Here is a 19315-nt window from a genome sequence, read left to right on the forward strand (position 1 = left end):
AGATTTCTGGTTGCAAACGACCTCCGATGAAAAACTTTTTTTATATCAAAATCTATCTACGCGAAATTTCCTATCCGAATTGGATTCGGCAAATGCAAAACAGAAACATGACTTTTTTTAGGTTTAAGATTTGGTTGAATTTTTTTTTACCCCCGACGCACCACCATACTAGGTGCACCGGCGGTAACCTATGGTATATATACTCCATACTAGCCCGTGGTCCTCACTTTTCCATTTTCCTTCTCTTTTCCTCCTCCTCCTCCTCCTCCTCCTCCTCCTCCTCCTACTCCTCCTCTACACCGAGCTGCTGTGGCGAGCTACTCCGGCGACCTACTCATCCTCCTCCTGCACCGACGACCACGACGTCCTTCGACCTCCTCCACCACCTCCGGCCTCCTCGACATCCTCTGGCCTCCACCAACACCTCCGGATTCCTCCATCACCTCCGGCCTCCTCAACCTCCTCCGGCATCCTCCACCTCCTCCGGACTCCTCCACCTCCGGGTTACTCCTCCTCCTCCTACACCGGCCCGACAACCTCGGGAGCTTCCGGCATCCTCCTGCACCTCCTACACCGACGCATAGACGACAACCACGATTGACTAGCTAGATCTAGATCTAGATTTGAATTTTTTTTGTTTTCTTGTATAACTTACCGCCGACGCACTAGATAGGTGCGCCGGGGATAACGTGAGTTACCGCCGACGCACCAGTTGGTGCGCCGGCAATAAGCTATTACCACCGGCATGTTCCCACCGGCGGGCTCTAGTGCGCCGGCAATAGCCCTTTTTGGTGCGCCGGCAATAAGCCTTTTCCTTGTAGTGTTTCCGTGTAGACCTATGTCTTCCACTTCTTTCTCCCATGAGTTGAATTTCCTCGTGTAATTGTTCCCTCTTTTAGCATAAAAATTACACTGCAGGAGGTCCCCTTACGGTAAATTGGTAAAAAAAACAGAACTCTTTTTTGCCAAATCAGTGCGACCTGTGTGTAAGATCGCTTTTAGTAGTTTCCAAGAGCCATTATCAAGAGATGTAATTAGCAATTCTTTTTGCGGTTTAGCGTCTTTCACGATAAAGGAAATACATAAATACCGTAAAGACATCAGTTCCATCAAACATTCGTGCAAATAAAATGGTAAACAAACATTGAGAATGCACATAATAAAAAAATAAGAACAAAAAAGGCCCCACCACGATGAAAACCACTCGTAGCAGGAACAACACACAAACCACCACCAAACACAACACCGAGCCTACAAACTAGGTTCTCCAAAAGTTGTCACACCTTCAAGAAGGGAACCTATGCACCCAGTGTCGTCGCCCGATCAATAAATCTTAGATTTTTATCATGGAGAAAGTCCGGTATCTTAAATAATGCCTTGAACAAGGTCATCGACACATGCAACAAATAAAGGCCGGGCATTGCGTTTACACCCTCAAAATCCTAGAAGACTTTGTGGTCTGGAGATTACAATATAATAGAAGTAGGGCGTGTGTTTCTTGTATGCACCTAGGGAGTTTCGTGTTTGAGCCGCTCCCTCCTCGCGCCAAACACGCATTTGTCGTGCTAATTACTGAGGGGAAATGGGGGGTTCGTGTTAGGAGCACTTTCAACTATTGTAACTTTTTGATTCGGACAAGGCAATCCGTAACTATATATGGGCATTTCTTGGACTAGGTCGAGTGCCTAACAAAGCTTGATGCAGAAATCGAAATCCAAAAGCTACGCCTATTAGAGAAAAAACATGCCAGGCTTCGAGCCAGAGCCCGAGCCTCTTCCCTATTTCAAAGAAAACACAAGCCCAAGCCCGGCCTAGCTATCAGGCTCAATATTCAGGCTTAGGCCCGGCCTAACTATCAGGGTCAATATTGAGGCACATGCCTCACCGGTAAGCATGGTTGGGTCAGGCTTTATGATGATTTTAATATCATAAGAGCATCTCCAGTCGCGTCCCCTAAACTGCGCCGGATCGAGCGTTTGGGGACGTGTTTTGTTCGTGCCGCGTTTGGGGGACGTCGCTCCCCAGCCGCGTCCCCCAAACGCCGCCCCCAAATAAATATTTGTGCACGAAAATAAAGGTTTTCATTCAATTTTGATTATATATTACAAAGTTTGAATGAAAACGGCTAGATTTCATCTAAACCTAGACTACTGACCGCCCGGCGGCGCGTTCGACGGTCCCGCCCCGTCGTCGCCTCCCCTACGCCGCAGCTCCTCCTGCGCGCGCCTCCTCTCCTTGCGTTCGGCGGTGGCCAGACGGAGCCGCTCCCGCCGCGCGTCCTCCGCCGTCCCCTGCTGCGCCGCCTGGAGGGAGAGCTCGATGGCGCGACGAATATGCGCCTCTTCGCGGGCACGGCGTCGTCCCGGAGCTTCTTCTCCGACTCGAAGGACTCGACGAGGGCGCGTTGCCGATCGGCCGTCTCATCCGGGTGCGGCCCGTCGTCGTCCGGACCGGCCGAACTCGTCGTCGTCGTCGTCCTCCACCTCGGTCTCCTCCGCCTCGGCCTCCTCCTCCTCCATTGGCGCCTCCTCCTCCACATCCGTTGGCGCCTCCATCATCGTCGCCGCAAACGCGTCGGCCTCCGCCGCCAACCGCTCCGCCCGCTCTCCCCATAGCGCCGTCGGCGCCGCCTCCCGCCGCCGGCGCTCCTCCGCCGTCACCCGCCGCTGGAGCTCGATCGACTCACGCCGCCGGCGCTCGATCGAGTCACGCCGTTCACGGAACGGCGCCGCCGCTCATCGCGCCGGCGCCGGCGCTCGTCGGCCCATCGCCGCTCCATCTCCTCCCGCACCGGCACCGTCGCGCCTCTTGTCCCGCCGAGGCGTCGAACGCCGCAACGGTGTCGCACCGCCGCTCTCCGCCACGCTGCCGCCGCCGCGGCCTCCTCGCTCGCGGAGGCGTGGCGGAGAACGCCGCTAGATCCGCCGCCTCGCCGCGCTCACGCCGCCGGGCGGGCCTCCTCCTCGAGTGCCTCCTCTACTAGCCGCACGCCGCCGCCGGGCCGGAAGTGGAGGAGACGGCGGCGGAGGGAAGTGGCCATCGCCGGGCGGTTCGCCATTGCCACCGGTGATGGAGGAGACGGCCGTGGAGCGACGAGGGCCGTGTTTGTTGCCGGCGGGGTGTGGCGGCTACCATTGATGAGCCGGGAGACATTTTTATAGACGCCGCGCGTCGGAAGAAAGCGCGGAATGACGAGAAGAGGCGGGAAGATCGCGCGGGAACGGGCGGTGGCGTGCGAACGCCGGCGACGCGTGGAGGCTGCGCAGCGACCGACGAGACGTCTCGCCCGCCCTCCGTCGCCATTAAGGCAAAGATGCCGCCGTGTGTCACCGCGTGCGAATAACTTCCGTCGCGAGGTAGGCGACGGCTAGGTTAAAATTAACCGTGCCGCCGACGCGTCGGCCCCGCCACTCCCCGCCTCGCTGCTGTGCTCGGCGTGCCCCGAGCGTCCCCTGTGGGACGGGGACGGGCTCGGGGCGCCGGACACCGTATAGGGGCGCGTCGGACAAAAAAGGGCTTTGGGGGACGCGGCTGGAACGCATTTTTCGTCCGGCGCGCCCCAAATCCCTTTGGGGGACGCGACTGGAGATGCTCTAAATTTGACAAATCTCAGGCAACCTTCATGAGACGGAGAGAGTAATACAAACATATATGTTTTATGACGATTCTAGTACTACCATAAATTTCATTATCCTAATATCTGGCAAGACTTCATATTTGCTCACGACATTTGTTTCCTAATATTTTGGTCAAATAACTTTTGACTTTTTATTCAACCTGAAATGCAAGACAATAAAAACACGTCCAAAGTCAGACTTCCCCTGCGAGTGGCCGGCTTCTACCACGGTGGAAGAATAGTTCGGTTCATTGAACGTAGACCCTATCTCGGACTCTCCATCCTACATACCCCGTCCGGGTCCAATTCACGCAAGGGCTGTACACCTTTTTTCTTTTCTTTTTCGAGAGAGAACCGCACCGGACACGCGCGCACGTCCCACCGTTGTGGCCCTAAATCCTCAGCTCGCTCGGTATAAGTGCTCCTCACCACCCTACACATGTTCTTCCCCAATCCCCCAAATCTCCTACCCACGCCCAGGAGGAGAGAGGACTGCACGCTCGGGAGACGCGGCGGCGGCGGCTAAGAGGAGTCAAATCCAATCTCTACCACTCCTCCTCCTCCTGCCCCGCCATCCACCCGCAGCATTCTCTCCGGCGTTTCTTCCACTAGGTGATTCCCCAATCCAGCTAAGCCGTATTGTTCTTCAGAGCACTACTTCCGTTCTTGTTAGTGTAGGAAACTGGGAATAGGAACATGGGATGATGTTGCCGTTGGGGGCAGCAGATGTGTCTTGGTTGGTTGGTTTGCGCCTGCTCGAGCCGGGGATTTGGATTTGGATTTCGGGGCGACGGCGACATGTCAGGACGTCTCTGAATGGCTCCTTTGTGGGATTAGGATTTAGGAGATGGGGACATCTAGTGTCTTCGACCATATTCGCCGCTAAATTTGCTGTCTTGGCCAGGGCAATAAAAAGGAGAGAGAGGGATTCATCAAGATGGTGCTATGGGTCTTCGGGTACGGCTCCCTCATCTGGAACCCTGGCTTCGATTTCGACGACAAGATCCTGGGATTCATCACGGGCTACAAGCGGACGTTCAATCTCGGTATGCTTCTGCCTCGGCCCTCTCAACTTTGTCGCTGTTTTCGTCTTGGTGTTCGTCTCTGACATTTTCTTTTCTCCGCAGCTTGCATTGACCACAGAGGCACGCCAAAGGATCCAGCCAGGACCTGCACTCTTGAATCCGAAGAGGGGGCCATATGCGTAAGCACAATTTAGTTGCAGCTATGTGCTCAGAATCTACAAGTACATGATTGTACCGCATTGCTATGACGATGCTGTAGAATACTCTTCTCTATGAACTGCATTCAGACAACAATGAGTTACAATGAAGCTCGATCTTCTTAAGTAGTGTGCAGCTAGTGCGTGACAGTAAAGAACTTAAGTGAAAATGGACTTCCCCTCCTCTGGCTGCAGCCGCACTGAGTATACAATCTGTGTTAGCTGACATTGGTGTAACATGGTTATGTTAGGATTGGTGGCAAACTCTTAACTTTCTATTTCTTTGGTACCGACTTAACCTACTTTGGATAGTTCCTCACTCATCCACCGTAGTTCTCAATGTTCAAATAGAACTCCTGGACAAGTGTTTGTAGACACACCCAAATATATTTTCTGTAGCAGTTCTATTCGCCGAAATGAGTAGGCCAACATGGATAAAGCTTCCTTCTTTCACTATCCAAATGCTTCTGGAATGCTATGACATCCCTTTTATTTTTCATCATTCTAGTTATGTTTTATATTTACAGTGGGGAATCGCATATTGTGTCAATGGTGGCCTAGAAAAAGAGCGAGAAGCAATGCAGGTATAGTGATTTTATTTGCTCTTGTTTCGCTTGAAAGAAACATTTTATTTACCATGCTAGAATTATATTGATAATGTACTTAATTCACCATAGTACTTGGAGAGAAGAGAATGTGAGTATGATCAGAAGATCTCTGTGGATTTCTACAAGGTATTATTTCTTGCGCAAGGCAGATGTGGAGAGATGTTTCTATTTCTCCTTTTTTATCTGAATTCTTATTTTCTTTTGCTGAACACCGATGCTCAGGATGGAAATTCTCTGGAACCAGCTGTGACGGGTGTATTAGTGTAATGATCAAACTTGATTAGTGATTTTTTTAATATTCCATGTCAATTGTCTGCCAAACTTACTTGGTCAATGCGCAGTTTCGTATCCACTCCTGATCCAGTTGGCAACAAATACTATCTTGGCCCTGCTCCGTTGGAGGATATGGCAATGTGCGCTGCTGAACCCTTTGATCCTCTTCAATTGATAGTCAGCTTCGTTGAGCAGCTCATTCTGACTTCCTTTTCTGCGTTTTTGTTTACAAAACCAGGCAAATTGCTACAGCTAGTGGCCCTAATGGAAATAATAGGGACTACTTGTTCTCAATGGAGAAGGCACTGTCCAACATAAGTAAGAAACCATCTTTCATGATATCATAATTGGGTGTGTCTATGTCTCAGTCAACTGAGAATTTTTTTAAGTCTAAGTCACTTTAGAAAAGTGCAACTTCAGTTCAAAGAAATGTGCAACTCGGATCAGTTGCACATTTCCAGCAGAAAAGTGCAATTACACATTTCTAACAGAAAAGTGCAACTCAAGTGCATTTTTATGAGTGACTGAGACTTAACGAATTCTCAGTTGACTGAGATATAGCAAAACCGATCATAATTTTGTCAAGCATGTAACATGTAGCACATACTTTTTTCTCATCCATCTTTTCTGTTGGACATTCCAAACACGACAGTTTAACTGCCGCCTTGTTAGTAGTTGTTTGTTCTGCTCTATTGTCCACTCCTTGCGTATTAGGAGAACATGACTATGACTGCATTAGCTGACTCATAATCGATCTCTTACAAATTATGGTATGTTGATGTCAGGCCATGAAGATGATTCCATCATTGAGCTTGCTGATGAGGTGAGGAAGGTGCTGAGCAGGTTGAATGAGAAGAAGATTACCGGCCCTGACATACCACTTAAATCTCAAACTCCTCTTGTGCACTTGTCACCACTTCTTGAAGGCACTGTAGTGGATTCGAGATACTAAGGGTGGCATGTCTTGATCAGCTGAAGAGATGGCATTTTCCTCTGACCATACTCACTCTTGATATTCCAGACTGAAAGTTTTGTTCTTTGCTTCACCTCTGGCATCACTGAGGATCCATATGTACCGATTTACTTGTGGCAAAACTATACAGCTTGCAGAGTGCTAATGCGAAACCATGTGATTTGCTTCATTTGGTACCCTAATAATAAATGGATTTGGCTACTTTAGGCATTTTCGTTATTGCGGTGTCATGCTTTGCTTCTTGGGAGAACCAAGCGATGGCTTGGTGTGGTGGCTTGAGCTCACGGTGGTGAGCTCCTCACCCACCTTGGTTCGAATCGCTGGTGAGTGCTCAGACTAAACGGGGTGCTATCGGCATGAAAAATGAGGTCTCATTTCTACATAACAATGTATAGCTAAGGGAGGATCCTTCCTTGTTGGTCAACCTTTATATGCTTTGCTTCTTGGATCATGTTTTCCTGTTTGCATCGACCTCTAGTGCAGTGCTGCTATCAACAAGCGTTTACCTTGTCCCAGTGGCTCTCTCGCAACAAACCACCGTTGAAAAATTGGGGCCTACAGGGACTGCTTACTCTGAATGCCCCATCATTAACTGATTGGGTCTAAAAATTTACTCACACCCAAGATCCTCACTGAGCCATTCAAACAAAAGCCTAGTTTGTTACAGATTTAATCACTGCCATGCCAAGTCTACACTTCCAATAGAAGCCGACTTTGCTCCAGATTAATCACTGCCATGCCAAGTCTACACTTCAAACAGAAGCCGAGTTTGCTCCAGATTTACTCACTGCCATGTCAAGTTTACACACAAATTTATTTCCTCATCCTCAGCCGTAGTTCAAAGACCCAGAACCATACTACCTTGCAATGCTAGGCTCCCCCATGGTGCCCTATGCGACCAAAAAGTGATCAAGAGTTCCTCGTCTAGAGGAGCATCTATCTTCCTCTCATCTCAACATCGTTGGGAGTAGCGTGCATCTTATAGTCTTATCATCTGCTCCCTCTAATAGGAAAAGATAGACGCGAAAAAGATCAACACTAGCACATTAAATAGTACAATCCCACGCCGATTAAATTCTTTTTTTGAACATAAAGAGGGGTCTAGAAGACCGGTGGAGCATTAATCATATAACACGTGGCAGGTACAAACTACAAGGAGACCCCTAATATTACTCACCCTAAAGAACCTATTATTTGAAGATAAGGTCTCCAATTTTACAAAGAACACCCTAGCACAAAAGAAAGAAAAGCAATCCAGTACACGGCGACGATCTCTAGGCATTTCCGCCGAGATCAGAGAGCAGGATGCTCGATGGCTCCCTTCCGACGAAAAATCCCAGCCGCCAGCCACTTCTAGGACGCAGGGGAGGGAACAATTGGCTTCCTAGAGGCGCCGAGCTCCGGTAGTGGAACGAAGAACTGGCCTTCACGATGGAGGTTGACAAAGGGCCGCCATTTCGACCAAAGATCACGGCGAGGAGCACGGCCGCCATGTGTTCCGCTCGAGAGAAACCAACCAGCACAGCTCCATAGCACCGAGAATAGAACCGCCGCCGGCTAAGAAGAACTCCCCTGCCTCCTTCGTCACCTCGACAGCGAGAGAGACAAAGAAGCACCTCCAGATCAGGACGGCAAGATCCACAGCCGCGCTCATTGAAGATGGCTCCACTAGATCTCCTACCACCATCGCACATCCACCTCGGAGGCTCGCACCGGAGGCCACTTGGCGCCGCGCCAAAGCACCAGAGCTTCAAGCCTCCATGGCATCACGCCAAACTCCATAAAGCTAAAACAGGGACAAACCCTAACCCTAGATCTACACATAGTAATGCAACTACAAACGAGGGGAGGAGAAAACCTACAACCTCATCCAGTCGGCGGCACCGACGGAGGAAGAGGAGAGGAGCATTAGGGACACACGTGAGACTCTCAAGGGGGTCGAAAGAGAGAGAGAGAGGGAAGGGGGGAAATGAGAGCCCCATGACGATTAAATTCGATAGGAGCTTAGCCGGGATCACCGACATTTTTTACTATAGTCTCCGTGTGATCAGGGCTGAACTGCGGGGCCTCGTCTGACTTGGTGCCCTACTCATGGACCATGGGTGACCAGAAGAAAGGAATTAAAGGTGGTTTTGGCATATGCAGGGGTGGCTGAGCTCATCTGCCACCGGGTCGAGGACGGTGCAGCCACCACACACTAGTACAAAACTCAGTGTCGCTGTTTGGCGCATAAACCCCATCACCGACAAGCTAGTCGTTTGTCACAATGACCTTGTCAAAAATGATTTTGAGTCTCTGACGGGCGCCAAACCTGCCAGCCATAATGTCGTCCTCACTCCTCAGAGAGGCTTTACGAAGGTGCTCGTGAGCATGAGGTCCTTGTGCGGGCGGGTCGGAGAGGGTATCTCTAACTGGTACTAATCTGGTGCTTGTCTATATGCTCTGAAGAATTCAGTGGGTTTTCAATCCCTTCGAGTCGTTGTTCTAGCCAGCCGGAATATGGTCTAGAATTCTAGTCAAGAAATTTGGAAGAACACCGACGGCCACTTCTTTTTTGGAGGCTACATGGCAACTTCCCGTTGCGCCGTTGAAAGTATTGCAGCTTGATTTTAGCAGTTTCCTCCATAACCCTGCTAGCGGTGCAGCTCCACTACCTCCCAGCAACCCAAGCTACTGGAGAAGCACATCATGCTGCTTGATAAAATAGAGCAGTCACTATGGAGGAAAGAGAAAGATGGCCAACACTCACAAGTTATATTTCATACTGTAGGTCAGCAGATCAAATAAAAGTACAAATGGCAAAACCATATATGATCTGATGTAGCAAGAGACTGTCTTCCCATGGCTCGTATACATGTGTTTGCACGTAAGGAAATATAGGTTTCTAATTGCACATATATGCAATTGCGTAAGTACATGTAATTGCACACAAGAACAAATTATGGCAACTACAATTACAAGGGGATGAAAAAAAAGTAAAATTACATGGCACAGTGCAATTGCAGCTGCTCCTCTCCTTCACCAGCAACCCCACTTCTCCTCTCCTTCTCCAGCAACCCCACTGAAGCAAGTCCAAGATGATTAGAAAACTATCTGAAAAAGGGCCCAGGTGAAATCCAAAAAGAAAAAAACCTACACAGGTACAAAAGGCCCATCATCAATGAAAAAACCCAAAAGAACAAAAAAGAAAGACCGAGGTGGTGTTTCGGCACATAGGTGCATATGAACCTATTATACAAAATGCATAAACCAATTTAGAAATGTCAAAAAAAAAATTGAGATAAAATTTCACATGTATATTCACGCATTCTATGTCTATACAGAAGTTTTCGGGGCAAGCGAACATTTGATGTGGCATGTGTAGAAAAGACAAGAAAATCTTCCGTTAGTAGTCATGTTATAACATCAAAAATTATATTTTTTACACAGGACAAAAAAATGTTCCTTTTTTCTGAAAACTCGTGTGCGAACATAGAATGTCTAGATGTATATGCGTAATTTTATTTTAGATTTTTATATATTTTAAAATATGTTTTCACACAGCGGGTTCATATGCACCCGTAGCCGAAATGAGTATCCTGCCTGACCTAAAGCCAATAGCTCAATACACAAGCCCACCATGTTGATTACTTTGGTTAAGAGAAGGAAATTCTATTAGCCTTATTGATCGAGCTCTAAGCTAGTTTCCAGCTAACCAAGAACAAAAGTGTTAGTACTAATATTATTTGGAGTTCATTTCTTCGATGGGCAAATTGTGTTCAGACAGTCATGTTCGAACGCAATTGGTGGATTTCAGACAACTTTTCGTTTGAACAAGGCATGTCATATATGTTTGCCAGCATGCAACCACTACCTGGTTCAATGTCTTGAGATCGAAGGATTTTCAAAAAAAAAAAAAATGTATAAGAGTCCACATGAATCACACTGTTTGCTGCGAAATTGCACACATGGTTGGGACATGGTCGCGATAACTAACAGATAATGTTGCTCAGCGACGAGCTTCATACTCAGCAACCTGTATGACGTGACAGGAGTGGCTTCCTGCTTCCATGATGCGCAATTGAACTATGGATTACAGCAAACAGATCCGTCAGATGGAATTACTAATGCCGCAGTCAGGAAAGCAGCTTATCAACCGGATGAGCAACGTAGTTGGATTAGCAGCAGATGGCCACCTAACCTCATCCCGTGTCGCTCTCCCAACAAACACAGACAGTGAATTCCAAATCCCAATGTCAGAAAGGCCATTGATTTGTAACTATAATTTACTCATCCAAGATCCTTGGTGGCATACAATACAAGCCAAGGCAAGCCAATTTCGATCCTCGTTTCCACTAGTGATAAGGTTAAATATATTCTTCGGTTTTTTTCGCATTGTCAGGTTTATTACTGTACATCACTCCTGGGACGATCATACATTAATCGTCTGCCTTTTCCCCGTAAGAGGAATCAGTCGGCACAGCCGATGATATGCACTGCAAGGTAGCGGACCTGATATGCGTCATATATCATCATGTACCAAAATGGGCACCAACCGTATCCATGGCGCAATTGTAGCTCGTCTGACTCCAGATAAGAAGGTTGCGTATTCGATTCACGTAGCTCCGTATTTTTTTAAAATGTATATCAAATTACTTCATTGGGAGTGGATGGTTGATGCTAGCTTTCACCTGCAATAGCTGGGTTCCCTAGAGCCTATTGGATACGAGTAGACTTTCACCACGAGCGCGTTAGATCAAAATTTCTGGTGCATCCCAACCCTATGCACGCATGCACCTTCAAATTTACTCGAGGATTTATCATGACCAGAACATACCACATTGTGCATTACAAGTGCATTGTGTGCTCTCTCTGGGTCAATATATACCCTTCATGGGACGGAGGGATTATTACATTTAGGTCTCTGCGGCAAGCGTTGCTCACACGACACACCATGACTCTGTTTCTACACATGAATGTTTTCTTTGGAGGGACATGAAATGGTTGGTATTTGGAATTAACTCTTACTTGCCTATCCCACATGTTATATATGAGCGTGATCCTGATCCCTTGTAGAGAGAGAGAGAGAAATGAGAGAGAGAGAGAGAGAGAGCCCATAATCTCGTTTGAGAACAATCGAATTTTATACTAGGAATTTGTCAACATATTACTTCGTTTTATTCGAAATTCAGGTGTCACAGAACACGCTCGATCTGACATAGGAATCGCGTCATGCCGAACTATGATAGTCAGACTGAACAAACAGTGTGCCATAACTGAAGTCTCATGTCGCTCTCTCAGTCTCTCACAACTAACACACTGACGGAAAAAAAGAACTGGGAGCGACAAGGACACCCAAAGCCCAATGTCAGAAAGACAATTGATTATTTGATTGGTACCAAAATTTACACTCATCCAAGATCCTCGGTGGTACACTCACACGCGAGCGGAGTATGGTCCTGATCTTCTCATCACAATGCCATGGTGAAAATAAGGTGCATTGTATACCTTTGAGGATAGAAGTCCTTGGCGACGGCGTGCCAAAGTCAGCCCGAGCCTTTTCATACCAGCATGGAAAAGGAGCACATTTCAGATTACAAGATACTTGGGAAGGAGGGAGTAGTTTTTTTTTTTTTTTTTTTTTTGAGATCAGAAGGAGGGAGTAGTTGATTCACAAAGGGAGAACACAGAACGCGAGCAGTTCAAGGAGGATCAAAGGCATTGCACCCAAAAAAAAAACGTACTAAGTCTTTAACAGAATTATCCTCGCAACAGTAACTCCAAAGGAGAACGTCTTTGTTAGACATGCAACACACAGACCTACCACACGCCGCTATCCCTGCCCGAGTCTCCCCTTCTGAAGCTCACTGCTGAACAAGTCTACCGCATGTTGTGCATGCGACTCCTAGATAGTTGGATCTCAACTGTATTTAGATAAGGCTAGCTAGCGCATAATCTTATCTCTATCTTTTTTTTTTTTTTTTTGAAATGAATCTTATCTCTATCTGAATCCCTTGTGTAATCTCTCTCTATATATGAAACCCCACGAGGAGGAATACAATCATTGATTCAGCTGAATATCAGGATAGATCCTCACCTTCGCTTCTGCTCATGGCTGGTCCGACCGACTCGGGCTCGGCGGCCTCCCAGACTTCCTGTGCCTCCAAAACCTCCTCTGAATCCCTCCCAGAAATCTCCACTGCTCCCACCCAGGCTCGTGCCAACTATCTCGCCGGCCTCAACATCACATTCTATGTCCACCACAAAGGCACAAACTGGACCTCACCGGCGTCAACTACCCCGCCAACAAATTCAAGTACCTACCATGTATTTTACTCTTCAAGGAGAGTCCACACGAATCGCACTATTTGTTGCAAAATCGCACATATGGTTGGGACATGCTCGCGATAGCTAACAGATCGATAATCTTGTTCACTGACGAGCTTCATACTCAGCAACCTGATTGACATGACAGTAAGGACCAGTGGCTTCCTGCTTCCATGATGCGCAATTAAACTATGGATTATGGCACACAGATCCGTCCGATGGAAATGCTAATGCCGCTGTGAGGAAAGCAGCTTATCAACCGGATGCGCGACGTTGTAGTTGGATTAGCATAAGATGGCCACCTAACCTCATCCCGTGTCGCTCTCCCAACAAACACAGACAATGACTTCCAAATCCAAATGTCAGAAAGGCCATTGATTTGGGACTATAATTTACTCGTCCAAGATCCTTGGTGGCACCAATGTCGCTCCTGGTTGCCTCTAGTGATAATGTTAAATATATTTCCTTGTTTTTTTTTCACATTGTCAGGTTTTTTTCATTTCATCACTATCAAGTTTGTTCCATCACTCCTGGGACGATCATACATTAATTATCAGTCGCACAACCGATGATATATGCACTGCAAGTGCAAGGTTTGTGAGCAGAGGAGCTGGCATGTGTCATGTATCACTATGTATCAAATTGAACACCAACCGGATCCTTGGCGCAATGGTAGCGCGTCTGACTCCAGATCAGAAGGTTGCGTGTTCGATTCACGTAGGGTTCAAACCCCGAACTCCGGAATTTTTTGAAAGCAGGAAGCAGAGAGAGAGAGAGCACACAATGCCTTCTGATCTGACCCATAGTTTAATGGAGTCAGACGTTTTCAAAAAATTGGAGGAACCTTGCTTTCACCTGCAAACAGTTCGTTCCCTGTAGTACCCTGTTGGAACGGAGTAGACTATCGACACAAGCAAGATAGATCAATTTTTCTGGTGCATCCCAAGCCTATGCATGGAGCCTACTATGGACAAACTTAAGATGTCCGACGAAATGCACCTTCAAATTTACTCGAGGATTGTAATTGCATTGTGTGCTCTCTCTCTCTCTGGGTCAATATATATTCCCTTCATGGGACAGATGGTGTACAATATTTAGGACTACAAACAACCGTTGCTCAGAAGACACAACATGGCTCTGTTTTTACTGTAAAAAAAAAACATGGCTCTGTTTCCACACAAGACACATGAATCTGGGTCAATATATGTGAGCATGATCCCGATCCTGAGAGAGAGAGAGAGCACTAGGTCTTACGCAGCTTGTTTCCAGAGGCAGCTACTTCATGGACCAGTGCAGATCTCTTTCAGGCACAACCATACTCGAGAAAGTGCACCTGATATTGGCAAATGGCAAGTCACCTTGGTCAGATCTCGTTTGAGAACAACCGAATTCTATAGGAATCTGTACACACATTACTTCGTTTCATTCGAAATTCAGGCGTCGCAGAACACGCTCGACCTGACGTAGGAATCGAGTCATGCCGACAGATGATGGTTAGACTGAACAAACAGTGTGCCATGATAACTGAAGTAAACAAATCAATTTGTTGTAGTTCCATTACAAGCGCGCGCCGCTATCGACAGAACAGTTTATTACGTCTCATGTTGCTCTCTCGCAACTAACAGACTGACAAAAAAAACTGGCAGCGACAAGGACTCCCAAAGCCCAATGTCAGAAAGACGATTGATTGGTAACAAAATTTACACTCATCTAAGATCCTCCGTGATACACTCACACACGAGCCGAGGATGCTCCTGATCTTGTCATCACGATGTCATCACGATGTCAAGTTTATACATCAGTTTTCTTCGCACAATTTTATCCCTTCGTCCTAAGCAGTAGCACAAAGACCCCTTGTGGTGGAGTAAGCATTTTGGTGCACATGAGCACCAGTGCTCTCAGTTTTTTAAATATTAAATAAATTATATATATGTGTTCAAAAAATCATCACATTTATTCTATGAATACATATATATGTTCCGAATAGTCGTGAGAAGTTTTGGTAGAAATTGCATTTTATTTTGAGCTACAGGAAAAAAAACAAATTTGTGGCTACGTATAGGGACGTATATTTGTCAGAAATTTGTCTTTTTTATATTGCTCAAAATATAACATATTTTTCTCCGAAATTTCTACCATATATTCGAAATGTTTGTATGTATGTAGGTATTTAATTTCAATTTTTTTGGAATACAAATAATATGATTTTATAGCACCAGGAGCGTGGTGCTCATGTGCTAAAGACACTTTTCGCTTGTGGTGTTGCTATAGAGGTGTGCTTCGGTGCGCACCCTCTCCAAACTCGCGACTTATCGCCGAAGGGGTACGGTGGTCCCGATTTTGTTTTTTTTTGTGCTGCCCGCCGAAACCCATATCCAAGCCCAGTGCAAGACTCGTATGGGTATACGGGGCACAGGCGTATCTATACGGACGACCCCACGTGGGTGGGTCCCACGTGCTAAGCTAATCACCGTGATTAGCTCCCATTGCATGCATCGTTTTCATCGGCACTGGAGATCTGATCGAGCTGTCCCACGCCGTCGCTAGGTTAAACGCAAGCGGTTGTTGTCGGCCCGGCCGTCGGCGGTTGTTGCCGGCACGTCCGTCGCCGCCGGTGGTTGTTTCGCATCTCGACGCCGCCGACCGCGCGCGAAGCCCCCCCGCAGATCGACGACCTTGGAAAGGCGCGCCACCGGCTCGGCATCTTCCCCGCTAGGGTTTAAAATTACAGGTACCATGACTTCATCTTGTAGCATAGTAAGAGGACGCAATTCGCCGGTTTTTCAATTCTAATTATGGTCCAATACTACGGAATATGGAGAACTCTATATCTGGTATGATTGAGGAACAAAACGAGTACGTCGGCTATAATTCCGATGACTGCGAAATGGAGGAAAATTTGCGGCACGAAGCCGGCTGGAGCGAAGACGAGTTTGATGTGAGCCACTATTTTTCATTTCGATTACCAGCGAGTCCGAGCATCATCAAATTATATATGGTTCCTCATGTCATAATTTATGCAGATTGCGTACGATGAATTTGATAATGATGACAACCATGGTGAACACACGGACGATCAAAATGATGAGAACCATGGTGAACACACGGACAGATCTAAATACTAGTGAGGTATGTGTAGTGACTCATACAATGACATAAAATGATGCATGAAATGATGGCAAGCTGTAAAATTTACGGTTACTAAATTTCGCAATGCATTAATAAATTTCAGGCACAATTTGACACGCAGCTTGAGTACGACTATTACGGTGAATCCGACTTGGACACGGGCCACACCGATGATGTGGAAGGTGCATCGGTTCACGAGGATTCGTTGACATGAGCCGAGGTTGTTATCTCTTTTTTATCGGTCTTATATAGCTGGAACACATAAATTTATAGTTTTAATTAATGCCTACGTTTTCTACTTGCGGGCGACGCCAAGCGCTAGTCAGCTCGAGAAACCACGTAAAGGTAGCAATGGCAATGAATATCACGATAGTGATCGGGATTTATACTTGGATGATAAAAGAGATGACTTTTATTTACGAAGCAGCAGCATATTCTTTCTACAACGGATATGCTAAAGATTATGGGTTCGAGCGTCCGGCTTGACCAGGTTAAGCGGTTTGATGATGGAGTAATTCGGTTAAGGCGTTTTGTGTGTTCCGGACGAGGCGGACGTCCCAAAAACCAACCGACCACGGAAGGCCGTGTATATAGGCACAGACACTGAGTCTCCGCTGCGGCTGCAAGGCACGTTTGGTGGTCAAGTTTGATGGAAGAACTGGTTTACGGGTTGTTGAAGATTTTCGTGACAAACATAACCATGACCCGAGCTGAACCATGTCGGACTCCGTTTCTTCGGTCCCATAGGACGATCAACGACGCGCGAGAGATCCGAGATATTATCAATGGGATCCATGGGGATCGGGAAGCACCTCATTATGAGAAAATTCATTGCGGGCTCCGGTTCATTTGCTGGTGTTGGATTCACAAGAAAGGATTTGTACAACATGTGCTCTAGGGAGAGGAGGAGGCTGCTTTTCGACGGTGACGCTACCACGGCCATCCGCATTATGTCAAAGAGGAAAAAGAGGGACCCTGAATTTTTCTTTGAATCTGACGTTGATGAAAAAGGCCGTCCGAAGCACATGTTCCGGTGTGATTCCCGAGTCACGTAGGGATTACCGGGACTACGGAGATGTGCTTGGTGTTTGATAGCACATACAAGATGAATAAATATAAGATGCCATTTGTTCCTTTTGTGGGCTTGAACAACCACCGTAGGACAACGGTTTTTGGGTGTGCCATCCTTTCAAGTGAGAATGAACAAACATATGTTTGGCTTCTAAAGACTTTCCTCAAAGAGATGTGTCAACAGAAGCCAAAGGCAGTAATCACGGATGCAGATGCCGCGATGATCGCCGCAATCGGCGAAGTATTTTCTGGTATGTCGCATCGCATCTGCAGCTTCCACATTGAAAAAAATATGGAGATGCATCTACCTAACAAGTCACCGAACGAGTTCAGGACTCTTTTGTATTACACCACCTCGGAGCAAGTATTTGAGGAGCGATGGCATGCATTTTACAGAAAATGGCAATCCCCAAAAACCGAACATGGATGAAGAGGATGTACACCAAGAGGAAACTTTGGGCTGCAGCATATCTCTCTCAAGGATTACGGCTGGGTATGAAAAGTAACCGGCGGAGTGAAAGTTTAAACTCTTGTCCGCACTTGCACCTAGATGGGGAAATGACAATTGTTGATATGATTATGCACTACGACAACGCAATTGTCCGTCTCCGTGAGAACGAAGCCCACGACGACTGCACGGCTTCACAGACTACACCAGTGGCAATTACTAATTTCGGAGAACTAGAGGTTCTTCGCTGCAAAAATCTTCACTCCTGCTTGTGTTCTATATTATTCAAGGTGAGCTTTCAAAGATTGGCGGCATAGAGATCTTAGAAAAAATGCAGGCGAGGAGACTCAAACATCTTCATTGTGGCATGGAGGAATCATGTAAGGACCGGTTTCTACGTGGAATATAGACCCAAGGAGGCAGAAATTATAAGGTGCAAGTTGTCAAAGGATGATTAGAAAGGGGATCCCTTGCAAGCACATCTTGCATGTGCTGCATTTCTTGAAATTTACTAAAATTCCACAATGTTGTGCTCTACGACGATTCACAAAAAATGCCGGAGTTAGGGTTGCCAGCTAAACGCACCGGCGACATGTTTGGGTGGGGTTGGTGCAGGGCGAGAGGAGCGGATGAAATACGGCGAGGATGAATATTAAGGTATCACAGGCTATGCATATTGCATTAAACAATTCGAGAGGAATATGATCTCGCTGAACAGTACCATTGATGGCATAATTTCTAGAAGAGAGGGGTATGCTAAAGGTAAAGCATATGGTCCCCTCGAGTCGGTGCATGAAAATGAAGATGCTAGTGGACCATGCGATATTGTTGTTGGTGATCCTTTGAAAGTGTCCACTAAGGGTGCACCTAGGCAAGAAGCGCAGAAATCTCCAATGACTAAAAATGGAAGACCACTAGGACACAAGGAACGCAGGGTGCGAGTGTGCGGGGCATGCCAAGGAGAAGGGCATAACGAAGAAACCCAATATGCATATTTCATCCGAAGTAAGTTTTTCTGCCATTTTGTTTCATATACTTTAAAAGATTCATATGAGTTGTTGTGTAATTTTATGTACGTGAACATGTGCGGGAATGTCTCTGCGGCGGGAAGGGTAGTTCTTTCATAGTTATCTAAAGGGCGGTAAATTTCCTTAATTATGAATGGGACGACTATAGCTTTGTATTTGATGGAGTTGTTAATGTTTGCAACGTACTTGATGTTTTTATTTTATACTTGATGTTCTTAATTCTCTGGTGTTCTTTTGTAAAAATGGCAAAAGACATTATATATTGTGAAGTAGGCATTTCCTTATAATCATCATAGCATGCATGTACAAAGATAAAAATAATTGCATACTTTCGATAATGGGAAATAAAATCAATGTTACAAAATTTTGTAGATAATCATAACCGAATAAATATTGTTTACAACCGAAGACAATTAAAAATTCAATATTACATGTGTCCGGAAACCTTCGCGGGAGCAAACCGAACAGATCACACTATCAAATTTATATTTTCCTGGTCTTTGCTAGCAATCTCACTTTGTTTTTCACCCTGTCAAGAATGTTGTGTGGTGATAAAACAATGTTTGCAACTGTACTTTCTCTCGATTCATCGACTGTGGCCTGCCAAAACATTATAAGGTGTTATTGATGACCCACAAGTA

General features: G+C 46.5%; 1 protein-coding gene and 1 non-coding gene across 2 annotated transcripts; both read left to right on the forward strand.

Annotated features, from left to right (window-relative positions):
- Window positions 1-4043: 4043 nt before the first annotated feature.
- LOC124683860 (gamma-glutamylcyclotransferase 2-2-like) lies at window positions 4044-6911 on the forward strand. Its single transcript, XM_047218293.1, has 9 exons — window positions 4044-4228; window positions 4521-4662; window positions 4744-4820; window positions 5366-5422; window positions 5516-5572; window positions 5669-5709; window positions 5788-5859; window positions 5958-6037; window positions 6505-6911. The coding sequence occupies exons 2-9, from the start codon at window positions 4554-4556 to the stop codon at window positions 6669-6671; spliced, it is 660 nt and encodes a 219-aa protein (XP_047074249.1). The 5' UTR covers window positions 4044-4228; window positions 4521-4553; the 3' UTR covers window positions 6672-6911.
- A 6742-nt stretch (window positions 6912-13653) lies between these two features.
- TRNAW-CCA lies at window positions 13654-13725 on the forward strand. The gene has a single exon. It is a non-coding gene; the product is annotated as a tRNA-Trp (tRNA).
- The last annotated feature ends 5590 nt before the right edge of the window (window positions 13726-19315 follow it).

Source organism: Lolium rigidum, chromosome 1, assembly GCF_022539505.1.
Source record: "Lolium rigidum isolate FL_2022 chromosome 1, APGP_CSIRO_Lrig_0.1, whole genome shotgun sequence".
Classification (NCBI taxonomy): Eukaryota; Viridiplantae; Streptophyta; class Magnoliopsida; order Poales; family Poaceae; genus Lolium; species Lolium rigidum.

Excerpts from the sequence above, each read along its gene's own strand:
- LOC124683860 (XM_047218293.1), top strand. The coding sequence starts at position 4,554 with ATGGTGCTATGGGTCTTCGGGTACGGCTCCCTCATCTGGAACCCTGGC. Across the intron at positions 5,573-5,668 it reads TCTCTGTGGATTTCTACAAG|GATGGAAATTCTCTGGAACC; the intron begins GTATTATTTCTT and ends ACCGATGCTCAG. Across the intron at positions 5,860-5,957 it reads CCGTTGGAGGATATGGCAAT|GCAAATTGCTACAGCTAGTG; the intron begins GTGCGCTGCTGA and ends TTACAAAACCAG.